This window comes from Zootoca vivipara, chromosome 13 (genome assembly GCF_965207765.1).
Source record: "Zootoca vivipara chromosome 13, rZooViv2.hap1.1, whole genome shotgun sequence".
Lineage (NCBI taxonomy): Eukaryota > Metazoa > Chordata > Lepidosauria > Squamata > Lacertidae > Zootoca > Zootoca vivipara.
In genome coordinates this window covers 4555319-4581239 of record NC_142596.1, presented here as the reverse complement: position 1 = coordinate 4581239, position 25921 = coordinate 4555319, and the positions used below count along the sequence as shown (strand labels likewise).

General features: G+C 46.6%; 1 protein-coding gene across 1 annotated transcript in view; it reads left to right on the top strand.

The window, feature by feature from the left end:
- The first annotated feature begins 2153 nt into the window (after positions 1-2153).
- The window catches only part of RORA (RAR related orphan receptor A), a 371453-nt gene continuing 347685 nt past the window's right edge, over positions 2154-25921 (top strand). Inside the window, exon 1 of the mRNA XM_088656707.1 lies at positions 2154-2518. Coding sequence (XP_088512833.1) covers positions 2302-2518 — 217 coding nt within the window. The 5' untranslated portion in view covers positions 2154-2301. The remainder of the gene's footprint in view (positions 2519-25921) is intronic.

The window sequence follows — 25921 nt, the reverse complement described above, 5'->3', positions numbered from 1 at the left end:
TGGGGAAACTTCCTTAGCTCTAGGGCACATTCCCTTGTGGCTTTTTCTAGAAAAATACCACCGCACACTACTGTTGGTGGGGTGGGAGGGAAAGCCAAATAGATGTGTCTCTCATCTTCATACAATAGTAGGCTGTATTCCAGCCAGGCAAACACCAGAGGTTTTTGCAGCCCCACATCACTCCATCCAGGCAGGAAAGGGGAATAATTTTAGGTGAAGGACTTAGACTTCAGCTACTCCAGGAAGATGTGTGGAGCAAAGGCAGCGAGGGGTGAGCTTGGCATATGTGGCATTAGGGAAGTTCCAAAGGCCTAACAGAAAGGACTGGAGGGTGACATTCATCCGTCCCATTGAGACTGTGGTTCCCAACCCCTGATTCACTCTAACATCACATTACCCACATTGGCCAAACAGATACCTCTGGAAAGTCCACAAACAAGCTCCCCACTCATTGATTAATTCCACAGAATTCAAGCTGCAATACTGTACAGTAAGAATACTTTGAAGTACTGCACCAGAAAACCAAAGTTTGGTGGACACTCCTTCATTGGAGGAGGAGGAGGAGGAGGAGGAGGAGGAGGAGGAGGAGGAGGAGGAGAAGAAGAAGAAGAAGAAGAAGAAGAAGAAGAAGAAGAAGAAGAAGAAGAAGAAGAAGAAGAAGAAGAAGAAGAAGAAGAAGAAGAAGAAGAAGAGTTTGGATCTGATATCCCGCTTTATCACTACCCTCAAAGCAGCTAACATTCTCCTTTCCCTTCCTTTCCCACAACAAACACTCTGTGAGGTGAGTGGGGCTGAGGGAAGTGTGACTAGTTCAAGGTCATCCAGCAGCTGCATGTGGAGGAGCGGAGACATGAACCCGGTTCCCCAGATTAGGAGTCTACTGCTCTTAACCACTACACCACACTGTTTTTTTAATGGAGGTTGGATGGCCATCTATCCAAAATGTACTTCCTGTATTGCAGTGGGGAATGAGGGGTTGGCCTAGATGACCATTGGGCTCCATTCCAACTTTACAATTCTATGCACTAAAAGAACCAATGAAAATGCAATCAAAAATCAATATTTCATGTGGATGTGCCATGGGCCACCTGAACGAGGTTCACAGTTTGGGATCCCCTGTTACATCCCAGGGCTAGGTCTCCTGTGGTCTTCCAGACACCCTTGGACTGCACATCCGATCCCCACTGACCAGAAACAGTCCTTGGGCAACCTGGTTACGAAGCTTCGCTGAAGGAGTGCCCACCACCATCCGAGGCAGTCAATTCCACTGTCAAAAAGTTTTATTTTTAAATATTATTATTGCACAACATCGCAATTTGAATTCTATGTAATTCAGCAGCTTGGGGGGAAAGGAAGCTTGTGGACTTTCCAGAGGTATCTGGTGGGCTGCTGTAAGAATTGTGATGTTAAACTGAATCGGTGGTTGGGATCCACAGTCTCAGGGACCCCTCAGGGAGAGGGGTCAATATGGCCCTCCATACCCCTCTATCAGGCCCTTGGGACTCCCCTAATGCCACACGCACACACTCATCATGCCAGGCTGCATCCCTTGCTGCACCCTGGAGTACTTTTGGCTAGCTGAAGTGTGGACTCCTCCAGTTTGGGAGGTTCATTCCCTGACACCCCCAAGACTAGTCCTGGCACAAGCTAGTCCTGGGAGCTGCACGGGGACCAATGACAGGTCCTGACTACATCTGAGGACCCCCCCCCCTTAAAACGTTTTCGCTCAAAGGGCCCATTTCCTCGAAAGCAAAGACCAAACCAGAAGGGGCCAGAAGAGCCCAGATGCGTGACAAAAGCCCAGCCAGTCCAGAAGCCCAGGATGGTTCTCTTGAGGCGAGAGTGGGGGCGTTGGAAGGCGATGGCAGCCCATCAGCCCAGCCCAGCGGGTTCGAGCCTTGCCTGGGCAGGGGCTGCGCGCGTCTACACGGGAGTAGAGGGGGTGGGAAGAGCGAGCGAGCGAGCGAGCGCAGGGTCCCCGTTAAAGCTCTCGCTAGCGCTGCTTGTGGTCACAGCCAAGCAAGCTCGTCTCCCATCTGGCTCAGCCTCGCTCCGCTCTGCCTCCCCCCCCCCCAGCATCATTCTCATTTGCAGCCTCCTTATTCTGCCCCCTCTAAATCTCCCCCTCCCCGTTCTGCCGGCCCAGAGAGCCACCCTGGCCAAGCCGCCGCGGCCGCCCCCCCTGCCGCGCTCGCCGTCTCCGAAGCCGGGCCGGGAGGGGGCAGAGGCGGCGGCGGCAGCAGCAGCAGCACTAGCGGCAGCCGCGCCAAGGCGAGGCGGCGCGATCGCCCAGGCAGAAACATGGAGTCCGCGCCGGCAGCCGCCGAGCCTGCCGCCGCCGCCGCTGCCGCTGCCGCCGAGCCGGGCTCCGAAGCCGCCGCGGCCACGGCCGGCGCTGCAGCCCGGGATCCCTCGGCCAGCGCGGAGCTGGCACGGAAAGGAGAGGCGCCGCCGCCGACGGCTCCCAACCGCAGGCAGAGCTACTCGGGCAGCAGCGGCGGCGGAGCAGGAGGAGGAGGTAGGAAAGCAGGGGAAGGGGAAAGGGGGAGGGGCTGGGGGAGAGGGGGAGAGAGAGAAGCCCCCCTCCGCCGGGATCCCCGCCGGCCAGGGCTGGGGTTGACCCACGATTGCGTCTCCTTTCAGTCTCCAGATATGTGTGTGTATACTCCATATATATATATATATATGCGCGTGTGTATATACGGGTGTATGTATGTATGTATGTATGTATGTATGTATGTATGTATGTATATGTGTGCATATATATATGTACAGTATATGTATATCTGGTTCGACATGTTACCTTGCAAACTTTTAATGGATTTTTTTTTAAAAAAAAAAAGGAAAGGAAAGGAAAAGAAACCACAAGCCTTTGCTTCCATGACAAGCCCGGCCTTTTGGTGGGAGGAGACTCCGAAGGCCCGTTCACACGTTCCCCCTGGTTGGAATGTTTTTGTTTTCGGAACTGGCATGCCTGAAAAGGCGGGCTTGCCTTTCTCAGCACGTGTCCCGGGCGAGGCGCGGCAGGCGAAGGGCCGGGCTCGTTTTTGCCGACGTGCACGTGTGCAGGCGAGGACGCGGGACTGGCCTGAGCAGCAAAAACATCGCCCCGCCGGAAAATGAAAGCCTGACAGTCCCCAAAGGCTATTTTGTGTCTGGGCTTTGGGGTGTGGGATTTATCTCCCACAAGGCAAAGAGGGTTTCAGCCCCAAGTCAAGGAATCAAACACTTTGGATTGGCAGGTGGTGCTTCTCTCTCTCCCTCTCTCCCCCACTCCTTTTTAAAAAATCTGTGTCTGTTGTGTTCCATTATTAAATGGTGGACAGAGTTTTGGAGGGGCGGGGCTGGCTTCTTGCGTGATTTCTTCCTGAAGCGTGTTGATGGGAGCGTTCAGACGAGCTCGAGGAGCTCCGTGTTTGCACACTGTGGTGGTGCAGTTGTTTCCTTTGGAGTTGTTGCTGGCAGGTGGAGGCCGTTGGCCTCAGCTCTCCTTCCTGGATCTGGCAGGAGTCCTCTGCTCGCCTCTCTTTTTTGAATGTCCCGCGTTGCGCGCTTTTCTCACGGTCTGGAGGCGAGCGCAGGTCAGGTCCTCTTGACACGTGCAGGTCATGCGAAGTTCAGCGCCGGGCGGACGGCGGCTTCACCGTAGGTGAAACAAAAAAGACCTCGCTGTTGCTGATGTATGCGCGCGCGCGCGTTTAACAACGCGGGTCTACCTGGCTGTTTTAGAGCAGGGAGGCGAGCGTCCCCCCTTTCTGCTTGGCGTGCGAAGGGTTAAAGCCCAGACGACTTCCAGAAACGTGGATTTGTGTGATCTGCTTTCTTTGTAAAACGAAGAAGGTGATGATGATGAAGGATTAACTCTCCTTTATAAATAAAGTAGGCATGGTTGCTCGAGAGGAGAGATTCGGTACCGATTCACCAGGTTGTGAGAACGTAACCATCTTCTCATGGCTGTGCCAAGCTACAAGTTGGATTTAGCAAGCCTATAGCTAGAGGACCGTCTTCTGTCAGTGGGGGTTATTATCTTGGAGGCGGGGGGAGAGGAGCTGTCGGCACAGCACTGGAGACAGAGGGACTTGCAAAGGCAGGCTAGTGCCCCTCTCTCTTGACGCTGCTCAAAATATGGCTGATCATGTGCGCTCCAATATTATTTGTTGTTGTTTGTTCCTCCCAATTTAGGCCACGCCTTCCATTCCAAGTAGCTTCCTCCTTGGCTGGCGATCCCCGTACAGCGGGAGGGGGGCGGAATAAAAGATGATAGACACCCCTTGAAATCAGGAGTGCGTGCGAATGTGTGTGTGTGGGGGGGGGGGCATTTTCCCGAGATTTTTTTAATGCAGTCTAGGGAGTAGAAGAAATGTGTATACAGTAATTGTATTTGCAATATATATACAGAGAGAGAGAGAGAGAGAGAGAGAGGCATTTTTTTGGCATTTGCAAGGGACCTTGGGATGGTGGCTTCCACGAAAAGGAATGTAAAAGCTGGTTACATAACAACGTTAATCAGAAACACTGGCGAAAATGTGTCTGAGGAGAGCCTGGTTTTTTTTTGGGGGGGGGAATGTTTACGAAGCGGCAGGACTTTTGCTGTTATACAACCTCCCTTTTCTCCTTCTTCTTCTTCTTCTTTTTTTTTTGCAGGCTTCATCCCTCCTTAACTTTCTCTGCTTTCAGATAGCTTAATTCCACTTTATTGTTTACCCTGGAATTTTCCTCCCTCTTTCCCTTAAAGAGGAGAGTGGGGAGTGAGAGAGTGAAATCTACAGTGTGCAGAACACTCCTGCACTCTACTCTTCTCTCTCTCTCTCTCTCTCTCTCTCTCTCTCTCTCTCTCTCTCTCTCTCTCCTTCTCTGTTTCCTTCCCAGCCTGAGCCATGCAAGTCTGTGGGAAATTATGTAACCATAATTTGAGAGTGTGTGCCTGTTATTATTGCCATATATATTAAAAAAAGGCTTAGGAGGAGAAGGCGACCTCGACAGTTGATGTTGATGGCGATTTGTGCTCCATCGTTATCACGGTGATCTTAAACGGTTTAGGCTTTTGAAACTGCTAACCTGCTGACCCAAATGTGCAGTGAATCTGCTTTGCTCTCTTTCTCTATCCTCACTGTCCCCCGCCCACCCCCAAACCAATTGTAGAGAGGATTACATCGGGAGGGAAAGTGAAAATGTACACAGGCTCTGTGTGTGTGGCTCAGCACGCAAGCACTGCCCTTATGTAACAATCTGAATGGAAGTAAAGGGAGGGAAATACATACCCGGCTGAGTTCAGGGGCGGGAGAGTATCTGACAAGGAAAGCCTTAGCCAGAGCTGAGGGTGGAGGGATGCAATGGGCCTCCTTTGTGGATGGCAACACTGAGGAAAGCAGAAGTGTCTCTGCTTTTGTAGGAGTTCTGGCTTCCATGCTCAGGAGAAGAGAAAGGTTTGCAATGGCTGTTACAGTATGGTGATGATGATGCAATGGAGTTGGCAGAAAATAATATCTGCTTCCAGTGTGTAAAATGGCTGGAAAAGTGGAACTGACATTTCCTTCTAACATAACATCTGCAGCAGAGCTGGAAGCTCATTGACTCTCTGAGCAAAGGCTTTGTGGATGAACGCTGCAGCTGCCTGCCATTTGATATCCTTAGGGGTGTAGTGGAAGGGGGAACCTGACTCGGGGATTTATTCAAAGTGGGAGTGAGGTCATCTGCCAGAGTGCTGGAATCACTGATGAAGTCTCCTTGCTCCAGCAATTGAATGCAGTGATGAGGAAGCTTACAAGTTTGTGACAGGGTTAGCATAGCGGAAGTCTCGTAATGAGAAAAATAACCAAGCAGAGGGGCTAAATACTGCTTTCCTTTTCTTTGATGGGGTTCCTACTTCAGGTGAGCAGTTTAACCAGTAGTACTTCTTCACAAGATGGTTTGCATTTCTAATCCAAAGTTAAAGTCCGCATTTCAGCATTTGACTCGATGTGTTTTACAGGTTGAACCTATGGAGTTGGATAAGTAACCAACACTGAGTTCAATGGAGCGTAGCTCTAGGAAGCTACACATAGGGTTACATTCATGCTAAACTTCATGAATTGGGAATATTTATTATCATTCCAAATTTATAACATGTCCTTCCTCCCCAAGGGGAGCCTAGTCTAGCTCACAACAGTAACATTATATAAAAGTTTTTGATGATGATGATGATATATTTTGGACAGAAGTTGAAACCAGCAGTTTAAAAGTGCATGTATCCTGTGCACAGATGAAGATTACTTGATTTCTCTGGATGCTCGTGACCAGGGGCATTTGCGATGGCATTTTGGATGGGGAGGCCCAGAGTGCTATCTCATGGTGCACATAGGACCAAGAGACATGGATGGTGAGGGAGCTGCTGCAGTGACTGAGAATGTGCAAAACTTCCTGCCTGAGAATGTGCAAAACTATACCTGCAGTAAGTGCAAGTTGCTTATCTTTCTGGAAGAGAAGGTACAGCAAATTAAGGCCTGCCTATCCACATTTTGAGCTACCGGGCAAGATGAAGAAATTCTCAATAGAGCAGAGTGGACTGTCCTGGAACAGTGACGCAGGTGGGTTGCCCCTGAGGAGGAAGATTGCCCATTCCAGGAGATGAACCTCTGGAGGAAACGTGACACACAGAAGCAGGACTTTCATGTGCCATGCTGTGTCACTGGAGCTCTCATGCACTTACCTCAGATACCAATTCTGGGCTAGATTAGCAAGGACAGCAGTTGCAGACTTCAGATTACACTGAGGTTTCTGTGGCAGGTATAGTGGACAGGACGGTTCCTGCCACTCCTCAGAGGAGGAAGAGGCATGTGGTAGTGGTAGGGGACTCTCTACTGAGGGGGACAGAGGCAGCAGTGCGTTGAGTTAATGAGGTGTACCAGAAGATGCGCTATCTTCCAGGTGCAAATATTCACAATGTGATTGAGAAGTTGCGTTGCCATGTCTTACAAAGCCACTGACCACAACTCCCTTCCTTCTGATTCATGTGGGTACAAATTACGGCCAGACGCAGCCTTTGACATACTACGGCTTAGGGAGCTGGGTATGTTTAGCCTGGAGAAGAGATGGTTAAGGGGTGATATGATAGCCATGTTCAAATATATGAAAGGATGCCATATAGAGGAGGGTGAAAGGTTGTTTTCTGCTGCTCCAGAGAAGCGGACATGGAGCAATGGATTCAAACTACAAGAAAGAAGATTCCACCTAAATATTAGGAAGAACTTCCTGACAGTAAGAGCTGTTTGACAGTGGAATTTGCTGCCAAGAAGTGTGGTGGAGTCTCCTTCTTTGGAGGTCTTTAAGCAGAGGCTTGACAGCCATATGTCAAGAATGCTTTGGTGGTATTTCCTGCTTGGCAGGGGGTTGGACTGGATGGCCCTTGTGGTCTCTTCCAACTCTATGATTCTATGAGACTTTGGGCAGGAAGCTAAAGAGCCTTGGGGAATAGGTGTTTATTTCATCATGCCTTCCGGTTGAATATTCTCACCCAGGAAGACGAAAATACCAGAAGCAAGCCACTGGCTGTGCAGCTGTTATCATCAGGAAAGGTATAGCTTGGACCATGGTCTTGGCTTCCATGAGGAAGGACCTCTGGCAACAGATAGGTTGCCCCTCACAGCAGTTGGTAAGAATGTGTTTGCTAAGAGTCTCATGAACCTAATCGAGGAAAAGGTCAGGTGGGCCAAAGCTCAGAATGAGTTCAGGCGTGCAAGAGAGGTTTAAAATAATAATAAATGTTTCTTTGGCTATGTTTGAAACAAGAAGCAAGAACAAGCACGTACTAGGCCCTGTGCATGGAGAAGATGGAGAAATGCTGTTGGATGACTAAGAGAGGGTAGAACTACTTAATACCTGCCTGGCCTCTTTCTTCACCGGTCAGCTTGACGTCGGTACCAGGAAAGGTCCTGGAATAGATACGTAAATAGTTGGCCTGTGAGCACTTAGGAAAATACTTTGATACTAAAACCCAGTAGAGGTGTCTCAAATCAGGTCATGCCGGACAAATCTCATTTCATTTTTTGATAGTGTAACAACCTTGGTGTATCAGGAAAATGCTGTGGAAATAGTTCTCTCTTGCTTGGATTACTGCAATGCGCTCTATGTGGGGCTACCTTTGAAGGTGACTCAGAAACCACAACTAATCTAGAATGTGGCTGCCAGAATGGTGACTGGGAGTGGCTGCTGGGACCATATAACACCAGTCTTAAAAGATCTACATTGTCTCCCAGTATGTTTCCAAGCACAATTTAAAGTGTTGGTGCTGACCTTTAAAGCCCTAAATGGCCTTGGCCCATTATACCTGAAGGAGCATCTCCCCACCAATCATTCAGCCTGGACACTAAGGTCCAGCTCCAAAGGCCTTTTGGCGGTTCCTTTACTGCAAGAAGTGAGGTTAGAGGGAAACAGGTAGAGGGCTTTCTCAGTACTGTAGTCATGTCTGTCCTTTGGAACGCCCTCCCAGCAGATGTAAAGGAAATAAACAACTATTTGACTTTTAGAAAACATCCAAAGCAGCCCTGTATAGGGAAGTTTTCAATGTTTGATGTCTTACTGTGTTTTTATTTGTAAGAAGCTGCCCATACTGCCTGGGGTAACCCAGTTAGATGGGCAACATATAAATAATAGAATCGTAGAATTGTAGAGCTGGAAGGGATCCCCAAGAGTCACCTAGTCCAACCCCCTACAATGCAGGAATCTCAGCTAAAGCATCCACGACAGATGGCTATCCGACCTCTGCTTAAAAACCTCCTGAGGGAGACCATTTCACTAACCAAGAGCTCTTACTGTCAGAAAGTTTTTTTCGAATGTTTAGTCACAATCTCCTTTCTTATAACTTGAAGCCATTGGTTTGAGTCCTACCCTCCGGATTAGGGGGAAATAAGCTTGTTCCCTCTTCCATGTGACAGCCCTTGAGATATTTGAAGATGGCTACCATATCTCCTATCAGTCCCCTCTTTTCCAGGCTAAACATATCCAGCTCCAACTGTTCCTCATAAGGCTTGTTTAATGTTTTAAAAACCCTTGATCATCTTGGTTGCCCTCCTCTGCACACATTCCAGCTTGTCAACATCCTTCTTAAATTGTGGTGCCCAGAATTGGACACAGTATTCCAGGTCTGGTTTGGCCAAGGCAGAGCAGAGTGGTACTATTACTGTACTTCCCTTGATCTGGACGCTATACTTCTGTTGATGCAGCCTTGAATAGCACTAGCTTTTTTTTTGCTGCTGCATCACACTATTGACTCATGTTAAGCTTGTGGTCCACTAAGAACCCTAGATCCTTTTCACATCTACTGCTAGTAAGCCAACTATCCCCCATCCTATATGTGTGCATCTGGTTTTTCCTGCCTAAGTGCAGAACCTTACATTTATCCCTAATGAAATTCATTTTGTTACCTTGTGCCCAGCTCTCCAATCTACTAAGGTCCTTTTGAATTCTAATTCTGTCTTCTAGCTACCCCTCCCAGTTTGGTGTCATCTGCAAATTGGATGAGCATCCACTCAGTTCCTTCATCCAAGTCATTTATAAAGACGTTGAACAACAATGGGCCCAGGGCAGAACCTTACGGCGCCTCACTTGTCACTTTTCCCCAGGATGCTGAGGAACCCTTAATAGGTATTCTTTGGGTCCAGTCTGTCAACCAGCTACGAAGCCATCTAACAGCTAACTGACATTTTACCAGCTTCCTCACCAGTTCCTCACAAGAATATTGTGGAGGACTTTGTCAAAAGCCTTATGGAAATCAAGATCACTATTTGTAATTCCATCAAAAAAAGAAATGAGGTTCATCTGGCATGACTTTTTTTTTTGAGAAACCTATCCTGGGTCTTAGTAATCACAGCATCCCTTTCTAAATGCTCACAGACCAACTGTTGAATTATCTGTTCCAGTACTGTTCTGGTACTGTTGTCAAGCTCACCGGTCAGTAGTTAGCTGGTTCTTTCCCCCGTTTTTGAAGATGGGGACAACACTTGCCCACTTCCAGCCTGTAGAGACCTCACCTGTTCTCCAAGAATTCTCAAAGATAATAGACAGGATCTATGAGATTACATCTGCAAGCTCCTTTAGTACCCTTGGATGTCAGGCCCTGGAGATTTGAATTCATTTAAAGTATCTATGTGTTCCCTTACTACCTTTTCCTATCTTGGGCTGCAGCTCCCTCCTTACATCATTTATTCTCTTATCACCACGTTGGGCATCACTTTCCTTTTGGGTGAAGACAGAGGCAAAGTAGGTAGTTCCGCCTTTTCTCTGTCACCCAATAACATTTCTCTGTGTTCCCCAAGCAGAGGACCTACCACTTGCTTGTTCTTCCTCTTCGAACATAGCCATAGCTGCCAAGTTTTCCCTTTTCTCACGAGGAAGCCTATTCAGCATAAGGGAAAATCCCTTAAAAAAAGGGATAACTTGGCAGCTATGAACATAGCCGAAGAAACCTTTTAAATTATTTTTACCCTCTCTTGCAAGCCTGAGCTCATTCTGAGCTTTAGCCAGCCTGACTTTTCCCCTGCAACTGTTGGCTACATACATATACTCCTCCTTTGTGATTTCTCCTTTCCTCCATTTCTTAAACATGCCCTTCTTAATCTCAGCTCCTCTGTAAGCTCCTTATGCAGCTATACCGGTTTCCTTAGATGTCTCCCACTTTTCTTTTTTGCTGGTATTGTCTGCATTTGGGCCTTCAGTATTTCTTCTTTTAGGAACGCCCATCCTTCTTGGACTCCCTTCTTACTGAGTATTTCTGACCACGGGATCACACCCAGTAGCTCCTGAAGCTTTTTGAAACTGGCCTTCTTAAAGTCCCGAGTGAGTGCGCGTCCAACTACACTCAGCTTTCCCTTGCCTTTGTATTGTGAAACCCAGGAGAACACAATCACTTGCTCCCAAGTTTCTGAGTTCTTCCACTTATTTGATCAGTTCCTCCCTGTTGCTTCTTCTGCCTTCTGGGAAATGAAGTTGTCAGTGAGGCAATAGGGGAATTTGTTGGACCTTACATTATTGGCAGAATTTATCAGGGAAACTGAAGTCTCCCATGACTACTATGTTTGGTAATCTTCTTTAGGAAGGCATCTTTCAAGTCTTTAGTCTGGCTTGGCAGTCTATAGCAGAGACCCACAGTAAGGTCACTGCTGTTTCCCTCTCCTACATTTTTTACCTATATATTCTCAATCTGCTTTTCATGCTCCAGGTGATGGAGTATACAAGTGTACATATCCTTTACTACTGCTGCTGCTGCTACTACTAATAGTGATTTCAGGAAGGCTTTTGAGTATTATGTGGCACCTGTAACAGGGCCAGTTCTGCCAATCAAAGCAGTTGAGTGGGCACATGTAAGGTAAGGTGGGAACAATAATGTGAAAGAACTAGTTTATATGGGTTAAATTGTGCATAAACACAGTGTACACCAAGTCACACACATGGCGGTATCAAAGGCATCATGCATCAATAGGATGTTTCGGTTTTCTTTTTGATACAGCTGGAAAATCTGTTGCTTCCATCCTGCCCTGCCCTGCCTTGCTCTGCCCCACCCTGGCCCAGCCTGTTTCGCTGCTGCTGCTGCTGCTGCTGCTGCTGCTGCTGCTGCTGCTGCCAAGATCGCATAAGCAGCTTGTGGCTGTTGGCTTTTGAGGAGCAACAGTAAGAGTCTTGCTGAATGGCAGAAATGCATTAGTGCTGTAGTGGCAGCAACCCGCTGCGGTGTCTTTCATTTTGTAATTTGATCTAATAATTTTTGATAGAGTTCTAAAGCGACCCACTAGGACAGTGGCAAGTTTTAAGGGTTTGATGTGCTCCAAGAAGCAACACCAGGGCTGGTATTATAGCAGCGTGAAAAGGTGCTGTGGAAAGGAAGCCAGCAGCAGTGTAAGAGCAGGCTGAATGCAAAAGCTGGCTGGAGGTGGCAAAGCAGCACTTGGATCGAGATGACCTCCATTGTCGGACTCGGTTGCATTAAAGCTTTCAAGGATGCCGGTTTGCTGCTAGGATTGTGCTGTTTCTGCACAAAAGAGACACTGGATGATGGGGTAGAGAAAGAAATAGAACAAACCATAGGAATGTGAGACGTGCTTGCTGGATCAGGCCATAGGGGGCCCATGTCATGCAACATCCTCTTCCCATAGTGGCCAGCCAGGTGTCTGTGGGAAACCACAGGGCCAGAGCACAAGAGCTCTCCCTCCCTCCCTCCCTCCCTCCCTCCCTCCCTCCCTCCCTCCCTCCCTCCCTCCCTCCCTCCCATGGTTTCCAGCAGCTAGTACAGTATTCAGAAGCATTTACTGCCTCCAAACATAGAGGCAGACAGAGCATAGCCTTTGTGGCTAGGAGCCATCCATAACTTTTTCCATGCCTTTGTCCAATCCTTTTATAAGGATTAAAATCTTTAAATGAGTTTTTGCACACTGCAGGGTTTTGCAGAGCCCCCAACCCCCTGCTCCGTGCTTGTGTAATGTCAAGGAGCGTCGTTCGAGTTATGGGATGGTGCCTCACCTCTGTCCCAAGATTGTGTAGCACTGCTGCCATGTTAGATATGGACCTGTCTGCACAGTCTAGTCTCTGTGCCTAGATGACCTGGACATTCTGGAACCCTGCACAACGATGGTTTTTCTGGGACATGTGGAAAGCCTTTGCACAGAGAAGTCTGAGCACTCAAGCAGTTGTCCTTTGCAGATGTGCATGCCTAATGCACAGACCACCTGGGGCCTCCCTGCCCTGTTTGATGTCCCTTTGCATGATGCAGGTGTGCAGAGCGCTGCAGGAGTGTTTGTGGTTCAGTCTGCAGGTGGGCAAATGTGGATCCTTGAGCCCAGCCAAGGCTGAAAGCTTGCTGACTTGTCTTACCCTGTTGGCCAGCTGTATAATGTGAATTGCTTAATGATAATGATGATGATGATGATAATAATAATAATAATAATACTTTATTATTTATTTCCCCAGCCACTATGGGCGGGCCTCTCTGAGCTGCTTTCAAAACAGTAAAAGCGTCCTGTGCCACCTTAAAGGCTAACAGATTGATTGCACCATATGCCTTTATGAACAGCATCCCACTCCTTCAGGAGCTGGGCTGTAGTCCAAGAAAGCTGCTGCCACAATAAATCTGTTAGTCTTTAAGATGCCACAGGACTCTTCAGCTGTTGCAACAGACTAATATGACTGAGAGCTGTTCCAGGTGTCTCTGTCACCCTGTAAACTGGGAAATATGTGCACGGGCGCTGAGCATAGCTGCCAAGTTATCCCTTATTTTAAGGGATTTTCCCTTATGCTGAATAGGCTTCCTCGCGAGAAAAGGGAAAACTTGGCAGCTATGGCGCTGAGAGTTCAGCTGCTTGAAACTTGGTAGAGGTCTGTTTCTTTTGAGCATATTTCTGGCTAAGATTATTAACATGTGTGTACCTTTGTCTCTATCTTGACCCTGTGGCATGTTGAGCAATGGAAGTGTGATGCCTGGTTGCTTGAGGAACTAGATTTCATCCTTCAAGATTATTGGCTTATCTCTACATGACAAACTTGTGTCAATTTTATACCAGTTTAGCTGAAACAGCTTCCTCACTAAGAATCCAAGGAATTTACACTTGATTTAGAGCTGAGAATTCTGCTTCGCTCTCCTTCCTATAGAACTACAGTTCCCAGAATTCCTTGGGAGGGGAAACATAATAACTACTCTTTTAGGCCCTTTTGGGGATGGGGAACCTGTGGCCATTCAGATGCTTTTGGACTACATCTCCAACCATCCTTGACCATTTGTCATGCTGGCTGGGCCTGATGGGAATTGAAGTCCAGCAATATCTGGAGGGTAATTGATTCCCTGATCTATACTGTAGATACTGTATCTCCTGCAAATTTCAGACTGCCATGGCTTCTGTTAAGATGGCTGGCTGACCCATTGTGCTACCTGAACCATTGTGAAGAAAAGACAGGCAGTTGTAATCTTCTTCTTTCTTCTTTGGTGATCACTCGTAGCCAAGTAAGATTGTCTTCCAAAAACACGGTTTTAACAATGTAAGGGACTGTGGAGGCCAATTCTGGATCCACGATCCACACGTCCTTCCATAATGGGGCCATTGGTTTCCAGGCGGGAGTTGATCACGGTGTGGATTTGCCAAGCGTGCCTTCCTCTTAGCACATTTCTCCCTTGTGTCCTGAGATTGAGTTTCTTCAAAGCCTATGACACCTTTGGTAAAGGCTGTTCTCCAACATGAGCGCTTGCAGGCCAGGGTTTCCCAGTTGTCAGTGTTTATACTACATTTTTAAAGATTTGCCTTGAGACAGTCTTTAAACCTCTTTTGTTGACCACCAGCATTACGCTTTCCATTTTTAAGTTCGGAATAGAGTAGTTGCTTTGGAAGACGATCAGGCATCCATACAATATGACCAGTCCAACGAAGTTGATGTTGAAGAATCATTGCTTCAACACTGGTGATCTTTGCTTCTTCCAGTACACTGATATTAGTTCGCCTGTCTTCCCAAGTGATGTGTAAAATTTTTCGGAGACACTGTTGATGGAATCTTTCGAGGAGTTGGAGATGGCGTTTATGGTCCATGTTTCACAAGCATATAGTAAGGTTGGTACGCTCACAAGGGTCATAGGAACATGCAAGCCCACTCACCACGACAAGGTGATGATCCAGTGAGTAGGGCAGTTGTAATATTACTGATGTCAGACTTCATGCTCCTTTGCATGAAGTCTCCTTTGGTCTGGGTGTTGTCTTTAGAATACTGAATTGGGTTGTCAGCTCTGCACAAAAACCTCAAGGCTTCAGAAAGTAGAATTCATGTTTTTTTCTATTTAGACTATTATAATTAGGTAGTGATGTTATTTCAAATCAGAAGGAGATGGAGCAGCCTCACAAGAAGATCCCTTGCTTTGGCTATTTAGCTTTCTTGTGTACTGAATGTGGAGTGTCAGCCATTTTTCCTGACTGACTGATTTCATAAAATTTACATACACACCACTTGATTGTAAAAAAACAACAACTCCTCCACACACCTCTAAATGGTTTACAAAGAAGATAAAACAATAAAATTACCAATAAGAAGAATTAACAACAGTCATTTAAGACTTTCAGAAACTTAAAAGAAAATATAGACTAAAAATAGATTCAAACTTGCAACAGCTTTCTAAGCATCTGGATAGGCTTGCCTAAACAAAAATGTTCTTAGCAGTGAAGGTGCCTGTCTGACCTCAATAAGCAGGGAGTTCCAAGGTGTGGAACGGATATTATGTGGCATCTGTAACAATGCCAGTCCCACCAATCAAAGTGGTCGGGCATCCATGTATGGGGTAGAGTGACCTCTTAGGTAAAGTGGTCCCAGCTTGAACTTGAATGACTGACTTGTTGCTGTGGCTGCAGCCAAATCCAGATCTGGAGTGTTCCCACACAGCCCAGATCAGTAGCTAGATTCTGAGCTGGCCAGGATTACTGCCTCATTGAAAGGGAAGGTGCCCAGCAACATTTAGATCACACCTAGCGAATTCAGAGCTCTCATGCTACTGCCTGCTCATCACAAGGGCTGCTGTTACACACCTGTTTCCTCCATAGCCTGTACCATACCTAGTCGAGGCCCTTCCTGCGGTGTCTGCTTAGAGAGAGGCTCAGTGAGTGGCCATAAGGGAGAGCATCTTTTTCATTGTGGCCCCCTGACTGTGGAACGCTCTTCCCAGCAAGGCCCTCCTGGTGCTGACATGGCCTCTTTTTGATGCCTGAAATATGTTCCAGCTCTGCTTGATGTAAATGTCACTCTGGGTTGCTGATAAGTTTGCATGATGCATGAATGTTCAAAGCAAGAAGGTGTCTGCTTTCACAGTTCTTATGGCTGTTGCTGTGTGTATGTGTGTTGGTTGCACCTCTTGGCAGTTGATACATCATGGGAGATGGAATCCTGGGGCACCTGTGTTCGATTTAATAAGAAAAACGTCTTCGTCCTTGTGTGAAAATGCCTGGCCATTGTGTGATGAAATAACTGAAGACATCTTGGTGGGCTTCTAGTGGCCATTGGAGGTGCTCAGCGCACTCCCTCGCTCATATCCCCCTGTTCCACAGCTCATACCTTAATGCTCACCACCCACCTGCAGTTTTAAGCATTGTCCAAAATACCCACCCCCTTCCACTAATTGATGTCCAGCTGACAACCCCCCTCTGCTCTTCTCACATGGGCAGTTTTCTTACTTTTGGACTCTGCAGTGTTGCCTGGAGCCAGGCAGGCCTGGTATATTTTAAGAATGATGCACCCCGTGATTTAGAGACTTCCTGCTTATGGAGACTTCAGTTCTCCCTTTGGCGATTCGTGGGTATTGATAAATCATCTCCAGAGAAGAGAATATGTACTTCTCTTTTCCTAGCAAAGTCAGCCTGACTCCCATGTTCACAAATGAAGTCCCACTGAGTTCAGTGGATTTACTCTGAAGTAAGTGTGCGCACCACCACTACAGTTTAAGAGCTTTCTAAGCTCCAGTGGTTGGCCTTTGAGATAGCAAGGGAGATATCACCCCCCAATACTTTATGTGTCTTTGTTGTAGGGCATGGGGGTAGCCAAGGGGGGCGGCAGTTGCCCCCCATCAAGTCAAACAATAGAAATACTTAACTAACTGACCAATCGCATCAGTTCTGCCCCCTAACAAAAACCCTGGCTATGCCCATGTTGTAGGAATATGGGAGAAATTTGACTCGGTTTGTACTTAAAGGGAAATCTGCCAAATCCACACTTTCCAAAACAATATGGAGAACTGAAACATAGACATCCTTAGAAATCCTTCCTTCTTCAGATTTTGCAGGGCTCTGGAGTGCAGTTCTCCAGCCCAGTAAAGTATGCCAAAATGCATTGTTTTAGGGGAAATAACATACAAAAATGCATTATATTAGGAAAAACTGCTTTGCATATTGGGCAAAATTGTTGTGTGTGTGTGTGTGTGTGTGTGTGTGTATCACAAATTGATGTGGAGAACTGAACTGAAGATTTGGGAAAATGAGGAGCTGAGAGAAACCCAAACTGTAAGACTTGTCCTCCTGCCCTTATGAACCAAATGTTATAGCTACAGAAGCAGCAGAGATATACTTATTGTTATTACTTTAATTAGTCACTTGTTACCTCAAAGGTACCCAAGCAACTTACATATATATATATATATATATATATATATATATATATATATACTTATTTCATAAGATAAATTTATTTTTTCATAAAATTTATAAACCTCTTGACTGTGAACAACCCCCCCCCCCATGGCTTAGAAAGAAGATAATAGGAATATCAGTTAAAACGGTTAAAAACAACTACTGTATTTAAAAAGTTATTAAAATCAGCAAAATACTAAATACAGATTAAGGCATACAGCAACATTCTACATGTCTGTGTAGGCTTGCCTAATCAAAATTGTTTTTAGCACATGCCGAAAACAGTAAAGTGAAGGCACTTGCCTAATGTTAATAGGCAAGGAGTTCCAAAGTGTAAGTCACACTAAAAGATGGATTTTAAACAAGTGCAGAATGAGTTTTATGAATACTGTTATGCGGTGCTTGTGGTTGGGCATGGGTAAGAGAAAAATTAATAGAAAGCATTGACATTTCATACAATTTATAAAAATCAAACAACCACACTAAATGGTTGGCATCCGTTTGTTTTGGAAGTGCCTTTGCTGGCAAAGTCAAACCTTTGGAGAGTTACAATGCCTGCTATGACTGTAGAGACTAAGATACAAGAGAGACATGTTTTAATGCAACTGGGGCAGATGGAATGGAGGTGTCTGGTTCTGCTGTGGCAGGTGTACCACTAAGCACCACAAACTACTTTACATACGAGCCAGTCCATTTGAGAACAACCATTTCCATTGCTAAATCAATGGAGACTAATAATGCAAGCTCCCACCCCGACTAGCCCAGACAAAATTTTGGATTTTGGTGGCTGGTGCTTCTGCTGTTTCATAGCCCCGAGCTATGGAGTTGATTTTCAGCTGCATTTTCTACCCTTTGGGGACTCATCAGCCATCAGGATCAAACGGAAGCACAAAGCTTCCAGGGGCTCTGGAGGGCTGTCCTTGGCAGTGGGGAGAAATGGTCATTCTGTGCCTTAAGAGTTTTGTGATCTCTTTGCTTGGCCCCACCCCTTCTCCCTGCCCTCTCCGCTCTGTGTAAAACCCACTTCTTGTTTTACCACTCTCTTTTAAATCCTACTTGTGTGAGAGCCACTCCTGTGAAAAAATGGCACTCCTGTGTCCAACCCCTCAGCTTCAGCCCATTGTGTGGAGACACAGAAATTTCCCTGAAAGCCTGCAAATGGTTAGGCATGATCTTGGAGTCATAAGGACTAGAATGTTACCAGCAGCAGGCATGAGTTAGCTTTCTACCTCTTTCTCTTTCTCAAGGCTCCTGCAAAAATGCAGAATATGCAAGCAGCTCTGAATATATTCAGAATGCCTCTTGAAATAATACATTTTTCTACTTCCCTACATTGAGAGTGAATTTGAGAGTCATTGGAACCTTCTGCTTCTTATCATTCCTGCCCTCAACCGCCACGTCTGCCCGTGGTGGCCGAGTTGTTCCACTTCTGCTCTGCCGATGTGGCCCTTTGCTGGTTACCCTCATTTTTACTCCTTTGAATGTTTTGCTCCCTGATTATGAGCAAAAAGGGCTGCTCCCCCCCTCTTCTTCCCTAGCACGAGTTGAACTTCTTGATAGCGTAACAAATTTTAGCTTAGCTTGCTACTATTCTAATGAGCTTCCTTCTGGCTAGATAAAAAAAAAATTAAGCTGCAGCCTTGCTGGAAAAGATTCCTGCACACGGATTTGACAACTAAGTTTAGCCGATTGTTAAAAAGCAAGCTATGATTATGGGCTGGCAGCCTGTGCTACCAATTCTGAATTTTAAAGAAGCAGAGATCTAATGCTTATTGGCAAAACAATCCCCGCTCGAAACAATATGTTTCAGAAAAGGGGGGGGAAGCCTGAGCAGCTTTGGCATTTCTGCCAAGAGGGTTGGGGGGGGGGAGAGAGAGAGAGAGGGAGAGAGCACATGCCTGTTTTTCAAGCTGCTTCGGCTCCCCCTAGAGAAAAGCATCTCTACTTCCATCCTTTAGGGACCAGGTAATAAAGTCCCTCTGGAATGATCTGCCCTTTATTTGGAAATGAAATGCATTGCTCCAAAAATGTCTCTTCAGCAACCCTTTTATGGCTTCTGATGTAGATTATTCTCTTAGCCGCTCAAATATTTGTTGAATATTTGATAACTTTCTTGGGCATGCCATGCTTTTTATTTTGTTTTCATAAGAACATAAGACCCACCCAAGCAGGTGTCTCAATGGGAAACCGGCAAGCAGGACCCAAAGGCAAGAGCCCTCTGCCCTCCTGTGGTTTCTAGCAACTAGTACTGTAGCCATGACTCGGAAGCATTGCTGCTTCTGCCCATGGCTAATGGGAATTGATAGACTTATCCTCCATGGATTTGTCCATGGGAGAGAGATCCATAGTTTAACTATGGACAGCATGAAGAAGCACTTTCTTGTGTCTATCCTAAGTATTCCAACATTGGATGTCCATGAGTTCTTGTGTAATGAAAAAGGGAGACAAGCTTTTCTCTATCCCTTTCTCCGTGCCATGCTTAATTTTATAATTTTCTATTATAGTACCTCATCCTCGTCTCTTTTTTTAACTAAAAAAAGTGTCAAATGCTGCAGCCTTTTCTCATAGGAGAGTCACTCCATCCCTTCATCATTCTATATCAGGGGTTGGCAAACTTTTCCATCAGGGGGCCAATCCACTGTCCCTCAGACCTTGTGGGGGGCTGGACAATATTTTGAAAAAGAATATGAATGAATTCCTATGCACACTATGCACACCAGGCAGCCCTCACAAATAACCCACAGATGCATTTTAAAAGGACAAATTCATGCAAGAGCACCAGGCAGGCCAGACAGTATTGTGGATGATAAAAATTAAAATTATTATTTTTCCTTACCTGCACTGATGATAATCATTGTTTGGATGGGGGGGGGGGGTCCTCGCCTGGGTTTGGTGCTGTGTTGCGGCCTGGTGGGCTCCCTGCTTCCAGCACCTCTTCCGTGCTTTGGGGGTGGGATGGGGGCCCTCCTGCCAGATCGTCGCCACGCAGCCAGCAGGGAGAGCTCCTGCCTGTTCTCCCCACCCTCTCTCTTTCCCCTCCTCCTGTAAATCTCGCACCCCCTCCCCCACCCTGGATGGTGCCTCTCTTCCCACCAGCGGCATCTCTGCCTCCTCCCTTCCTCTTCCTGCACCTCCTGAAGGAGGACTTGGTGCGAGAACATGCGGCAGCTTCCCTCTTTTTTGTCTTTTTTTCCAGGGAGCTCAGACAGCAGCCGGGGCGGGTTGGCGACCCTCACGGGCCTGATCCAGCCCGTGGGCCGTAGTTTGCCGACCCCTGTTCTATATAATATAACATAATATAATGTAGATGCATATAATATAATATAATTATAAAATCTTCTCTCTCTCTCTCTCTCTCTCTCTCTGCTAGATTTTGGGTCTATTAAATTAATCTGATGATCTAGGACCAATCTGAATCAGAGCAAGAAATGCTGTGAAGTCTGGAGCACTCTGATTTTGATTAAAAAAAAGAAATCACATTTGATATTTGAGTGGAAAAATCTGCATTTGTGCATATATGTCGCAACTCTGCCATTGCCCAAATAGCTGTTGCATTCACTGTTTTTTTTGTATGAATGCTTCTGATATCAGATTGACTCTGCAACATGGGGTTTGTAGTATCTCATAATAAAAACATTGTTGCATTTGCAACAACATGTGTGCTTTAAAATATCAGAACACAGCAGAGAAATAGAGAAGAAGCATTGCTGCAGCTTTAAAGTGTGTAAATCCTTCCAAAGGAGCATGCAATAGATTTGACTTGAGCCTTCTGGATTCCAGCAATGCTGCCAGAATAATACGGTATTTGGAACAGACAGAAAAGCACTAGTTGAATCAAATTCCTTGGCACTGCGTTTGAAGCAAGCTGCATTTTTCCAGGTTAGATTTCTTGGATGGCACTGTATTTAAATTCTCCTCCCCCATCTATGGAGAACGCCATAAACATTAGAGTTCTTAACAGGAAGTTTTAAAATTGCCCCATGAGACAGTGTGGCTTCTATGGTTTGGCAAGCAGCAGAACGTCCCCTGTAACAGTTTTAAACAGCCAAGTAACTTTTTGCTGGATGCCTTTGCAAAGTATTAGTACATATTTTGAACAGTGCAGCTTCTCTTGTTCTCTACCATTAAAGGATGCATTACAGGTTGCCTGCCCCTGGATTAGACAAAGCCATGGAAGATAAGGCTATCAGTGGTAGCTACCAGCCATGATGGCTGTGTAGTGCCTCGAGGATCAGAGGCAACATGCCTCTGGGTGCCAGATGCGAGGGGAGGCAAGCAGAGAGGGACAGTGCTGTTCTGCTGTGGTCATGTTTGCATTTATTTATTTCATAAAATTGACACAGACACAAATATCCAGAAGAAGGGTTCACCTGAGACATATGTGTCTAATAATAATAATAATAATAATAATAATAATAATAATAATAATAATACTGGAAGACTGTGGGAATCATCTAATATTAAAGGCCCAGAGAAATTCATCTTTAAGTGTTTCCTTTCTCGTGAGAGGCTCTGGCAGATGGCTGATTCAAAGTGCGTTTACCTTGAGCTCAGTTGCATTAGACTGACAGCTTTTTATAGTCAATTGGATAAGGCAGCAGCCGTCAGAATGGGAGCAGCGGTGTGGGGACAGATAATAGGGGGGGGGCACTGAAATGATGATCTGAAAGTGAGCTGAGCCCATGATGTGCTTCCAGTTTAGCTTGTTGTGAAGGCAAGTAGTTACATGCATGCACGCACACACAACACGGGAGATTTTGGGCATGTTGTGGTATGGCGCATATGCCAGGTCAGCAGGCAAGCACCTACACCTGTTCACCTTTCTTTGGCTGGGGCCAAACTTGTCCAACCCTGCAGGGCCCTGCACTGGCGCAGCTTCATGCTCCGGCACCGGGGGGGGGGTTCTGGGAGCGGGGCGCGGGGGGGGGCAGCCGCCATGGCACCCTCGGGATCGTGTTGCCCGGGGCGGAGCACCCCATCGCCTCTCCCTTCCTACGCCCCTGGGGCCCTGTATTGCCAGTGGTGGGCCTGGCCAGAGGTGGGCACAGCCAACCTGCCCTCTTGCATGTGTGTGCGCATACATGCCCAGAGGCACACAGCCCCTCCTCTTTAGATTATGTGTGCAGGTCAGTTCAGGCAACTGAGTTATCAATGCTGTGCCCGCTTTACTTTTCTCCTCGGTGCCCGATTCTGCGCCATGAAACTTTCTGTCCCGAGGCATCATGCTGTTAAGTGAAGCTAGGTAGCTATTTTGTAAACACTGGGCTCAAACGTTTTGTGTATCCTCTTACTTTGAAATGTGGCAAGCTCGCAACCCTGCTGTGTTTAGCCCTGCCCCCTTGCCCATTCCAACGAATGAAGCCCTAGGCTTCTGTCCCAAAGGTATAAGAACACGGAAAGCTGCTTTGCTGGGGGTCCATCCAGCTCAGAATCTAGCTCAGTTTTGCCAACATGGCAGGGGGGTTCCAGGGTTCCAGGCAGAGAACACTTGCAGAGCTTCTTGGGATTGAACTTGAGACCTTCTGCAGGCCAAGCAGCTGCTCTGGTACCGAGCTATGGCACCAAAAGAGTTAATACCTAGATTCTTGATTTTTTTAAAAAAACTCCCAGTAGCCAGGCTGAATCTCACCTTAACGTGAAGGGATAGAAACAGAAGCAAGGTGCCTTTAAATCTCACAGATCACTTGAGAGAGACACATCTTTGGCAAGAGGCCTCATGTCCTAAACCTGCAGAGTTAAATTTACCCAGCCTGACAACTGTATACTGAGGGTTGAGTTACATAACAGCAGTTGCTGTGTTTCACATTGCACTAATCCTAAAACAGAGATAATGCAGACCCTGCAAAACTGAATCTTTGCTGTGTGCGGAACATGGGGTGGAGGCAGGGCTTACTCTTTTCTATAAGTACATCCAAGTTGCCGCTTCTTTATGTTCTGCCATTTGGGCCACCTGCTAGCTTTTGAATATTTGAATTATAGGCCTGCAAATAACGGCATGGAGCTGATCTAGTGGATGGGGTGGGGCTGGACTAGGAGCAGGGAGTCCTGGGTTCAAGTTCTGTCCTTGGACCAGTGACTCCCTCCTAGCTTTAACCCACCTCTCAGGATTGTTGTGAGAATTACAACCCGGGGGTGTGGGGAAGAACCATGTTCAGCACCTGGAGCCTTGAAGAAGAGTGGGGTTAAAATACAATTAATAACCCAAGAAATATCTCAGGCCTGACAGGTGGGTGTTAGTGCAAGGCAAGAACTGTGATACTGAAACCATTGATCAGCAGTAACTTTGGGGATCCACTTACTGTAAAACCCAGAGCTGCTCTCCCTCCCACTGACCCTTAGGTTTTGTGATCAGCTGGACCCGTTGCCAGTAGCAGATTGAGCTTCCACCCAGAGAACTTCCATGATTAAACCATAGATGGCTGTTAAAAAGGGACCCCTGACCATTAGGTCCAGTTGTGACCGACTCTGGGGTTGCGCGCTCATCTCGCATTATTGGCCGAGGGAGCCGGCGTACAGCTTCCAGGTCATGTGGCCAGCATGACAAAGCCGCTTCGGGCAAACCAGAGCAGCACATGGAAACGCCGTTTACCTTCCCGCTGTATCTACTTGCATTTTGACGTGCTTTCGAACTGCTAGGTTGGCAGGAGCTGGGACCAAGCAACGGGAGCTCACCCCGTCACAGGGATTCGAACCGCCGACCATCTGATCAGCAAGCCCTAGGCTCAGTGGTTTAACCACAGCGCCACCTGGGTCCCTTTGAGATGGCTGTTAACCCAACATTTAAGTATCACTCGTCTTTGGCAATGGTCATGTATACCCTCAAGTGTTTTTATCTTGAAAGGGTATATTTGTAGTGGGTGGGGGGACATTTCTCACTTGCATGAAAACAAAAAAGCCACAATGGCCTGAGATCTCCTGCCTCATCTCCTGATCATGGATCTTTTCATTAGTAACATTATGGCTCAACTTTTTGTAGCCCTGCTGAAAGTATGTCCAAGGAGGCAGCCTGGTGCTTTTCCTAAGCAGTTGTGTTTCACTTTTGCACATGTGGAAATTTGGGGCTTGTGTTCCCCCCCTTGGAGTGCCCCCCTGGATGGTCAGGGGGTAGGTGGGAGTTGGAGCCTGACAACATCTGAGGAACAAGAGACCCCTCCCCCCATTTCGGCTGCAGGGGGAGAGTGCGGATGCTGCTCTGTTGACTCAGTGCCAAAAACACCAGGACAAAGGAATGGTTGCCCTAGATGTAATCCAGCCTCCTGCATCTGACAGTTGTTAGCATGGCATGCTTCAGAAGGAAGAGTGGGAGGACCAGCAGGAGGCAGATGTCAAAACACCTTCTGCTAATCCTGAATAGTTGCTGTAGCATCTGAAGACATGGCTTTCTCTGGCCTTTCTGTGTAGGCAAGATTAAAGAAATTTTATACTCTCCTCCCCCTCCCCCCCCAAAGGATTGAATCTGAGAGTGGAGAGATTTCCCCAAAATTGCTCTGAAATTTGTTCTGTTGCCTGTGCAAAGACTCCACTTGTTTGTGAATCTTCCTTAAACCTTTGTCTCCTGCCTTTGATTACAGTCATACCTCGGTTTAAGTACGCTTTGGTTTGAGTACTTTCAGTTTGAGTACTCCGCGGACCCGTCTGGAACGGATTAATCCACTTTCCATTACTTTCAATGGGAAAGTTCGCTTCAGTTTATGAATGCTTCCAGAACTAATTACACCCATGATTCGGGTTAAGTACACTTCAGGTTAAGTACTCCGTGGACCCGTCTGGAACGGATTAATCCACTTTCCATTACTTTCAATGGGAAAGTTCACTTCAGGTTAAGTACAGACTTCCGGAACCAATTGTGTACTGTACTTAAACCGAGGTACCACTGTATTGGAGAGTATAAAGCAGAAAACAGATTTTTCTTTCTGCATGTTTATTTTTGTTGGTCTCAACAAGTGGCTCCCACTCTGGCATTTTTTGGCAGATGCAGTCAATGCTGCTTTCCTTCTCTGTGACATTCCTCTTTGCTACTCCCATTTGCCCTCGCTGTCCTCAGCAGCCATTTCGTCTGATTGGTTAGAGTGACTCAAACAATTTTTGCCTATGATGTTAAACCTAGTGTCTGATGTGATGTTTTCACAGATGAATAAAGGGAGTCACATAAGTGGCCACAGCCAACTGGGTTCAGTGGTAGTGTGGGCAACTAAGGCCAAGGTGAGTGAGGGCAAAGGAGATGGTAAAGAAACGACATTTTGCAGGAGCCACAGACGAGGGAACACAGAAGTGTTTTCAGTAGCATTTAAACCATTTGGATGCTTGGAGAGGATTTCCTAAAATTAGTCAATATTCCTCCCAGCTCTAGTGAAGAGAGCCTAGTTAATCTAGGTAATCTTGCATACAGATTAACTAAGCAGCACCACCTATCAGTGCCCATAGACTGTGTGTGCTATGTGCTAAGGAGAAGTTAAGATCTTTTCTTCCTGCTCCCAAAGAAACAGCAGGCAGACAATTGCTTGTTAGCAATGCTCAAACTACCACCACCAGCATTCTGTCAACCCGCTCAGGATGGTTTATAGGGGAATAAATGACTAATTGGAGTCTCACTCAAAGAAGATGAGCACGATTCAGCCCAAAGAAACTATAAAGCCTATGCTTCTGTGCCCAAAGGTACTTGTTCTTGTTGGTACATTTATATATATAGAGAAAGAGAATTTCCTAGGTACCAAGATCCAAGTTTGGGGCAAGTTCTCTTTGATGAGAGAACCTTAGCGGAGATTAGAAATCATAAAGTATCAGCAAAGTAAAACATAGAAATATAG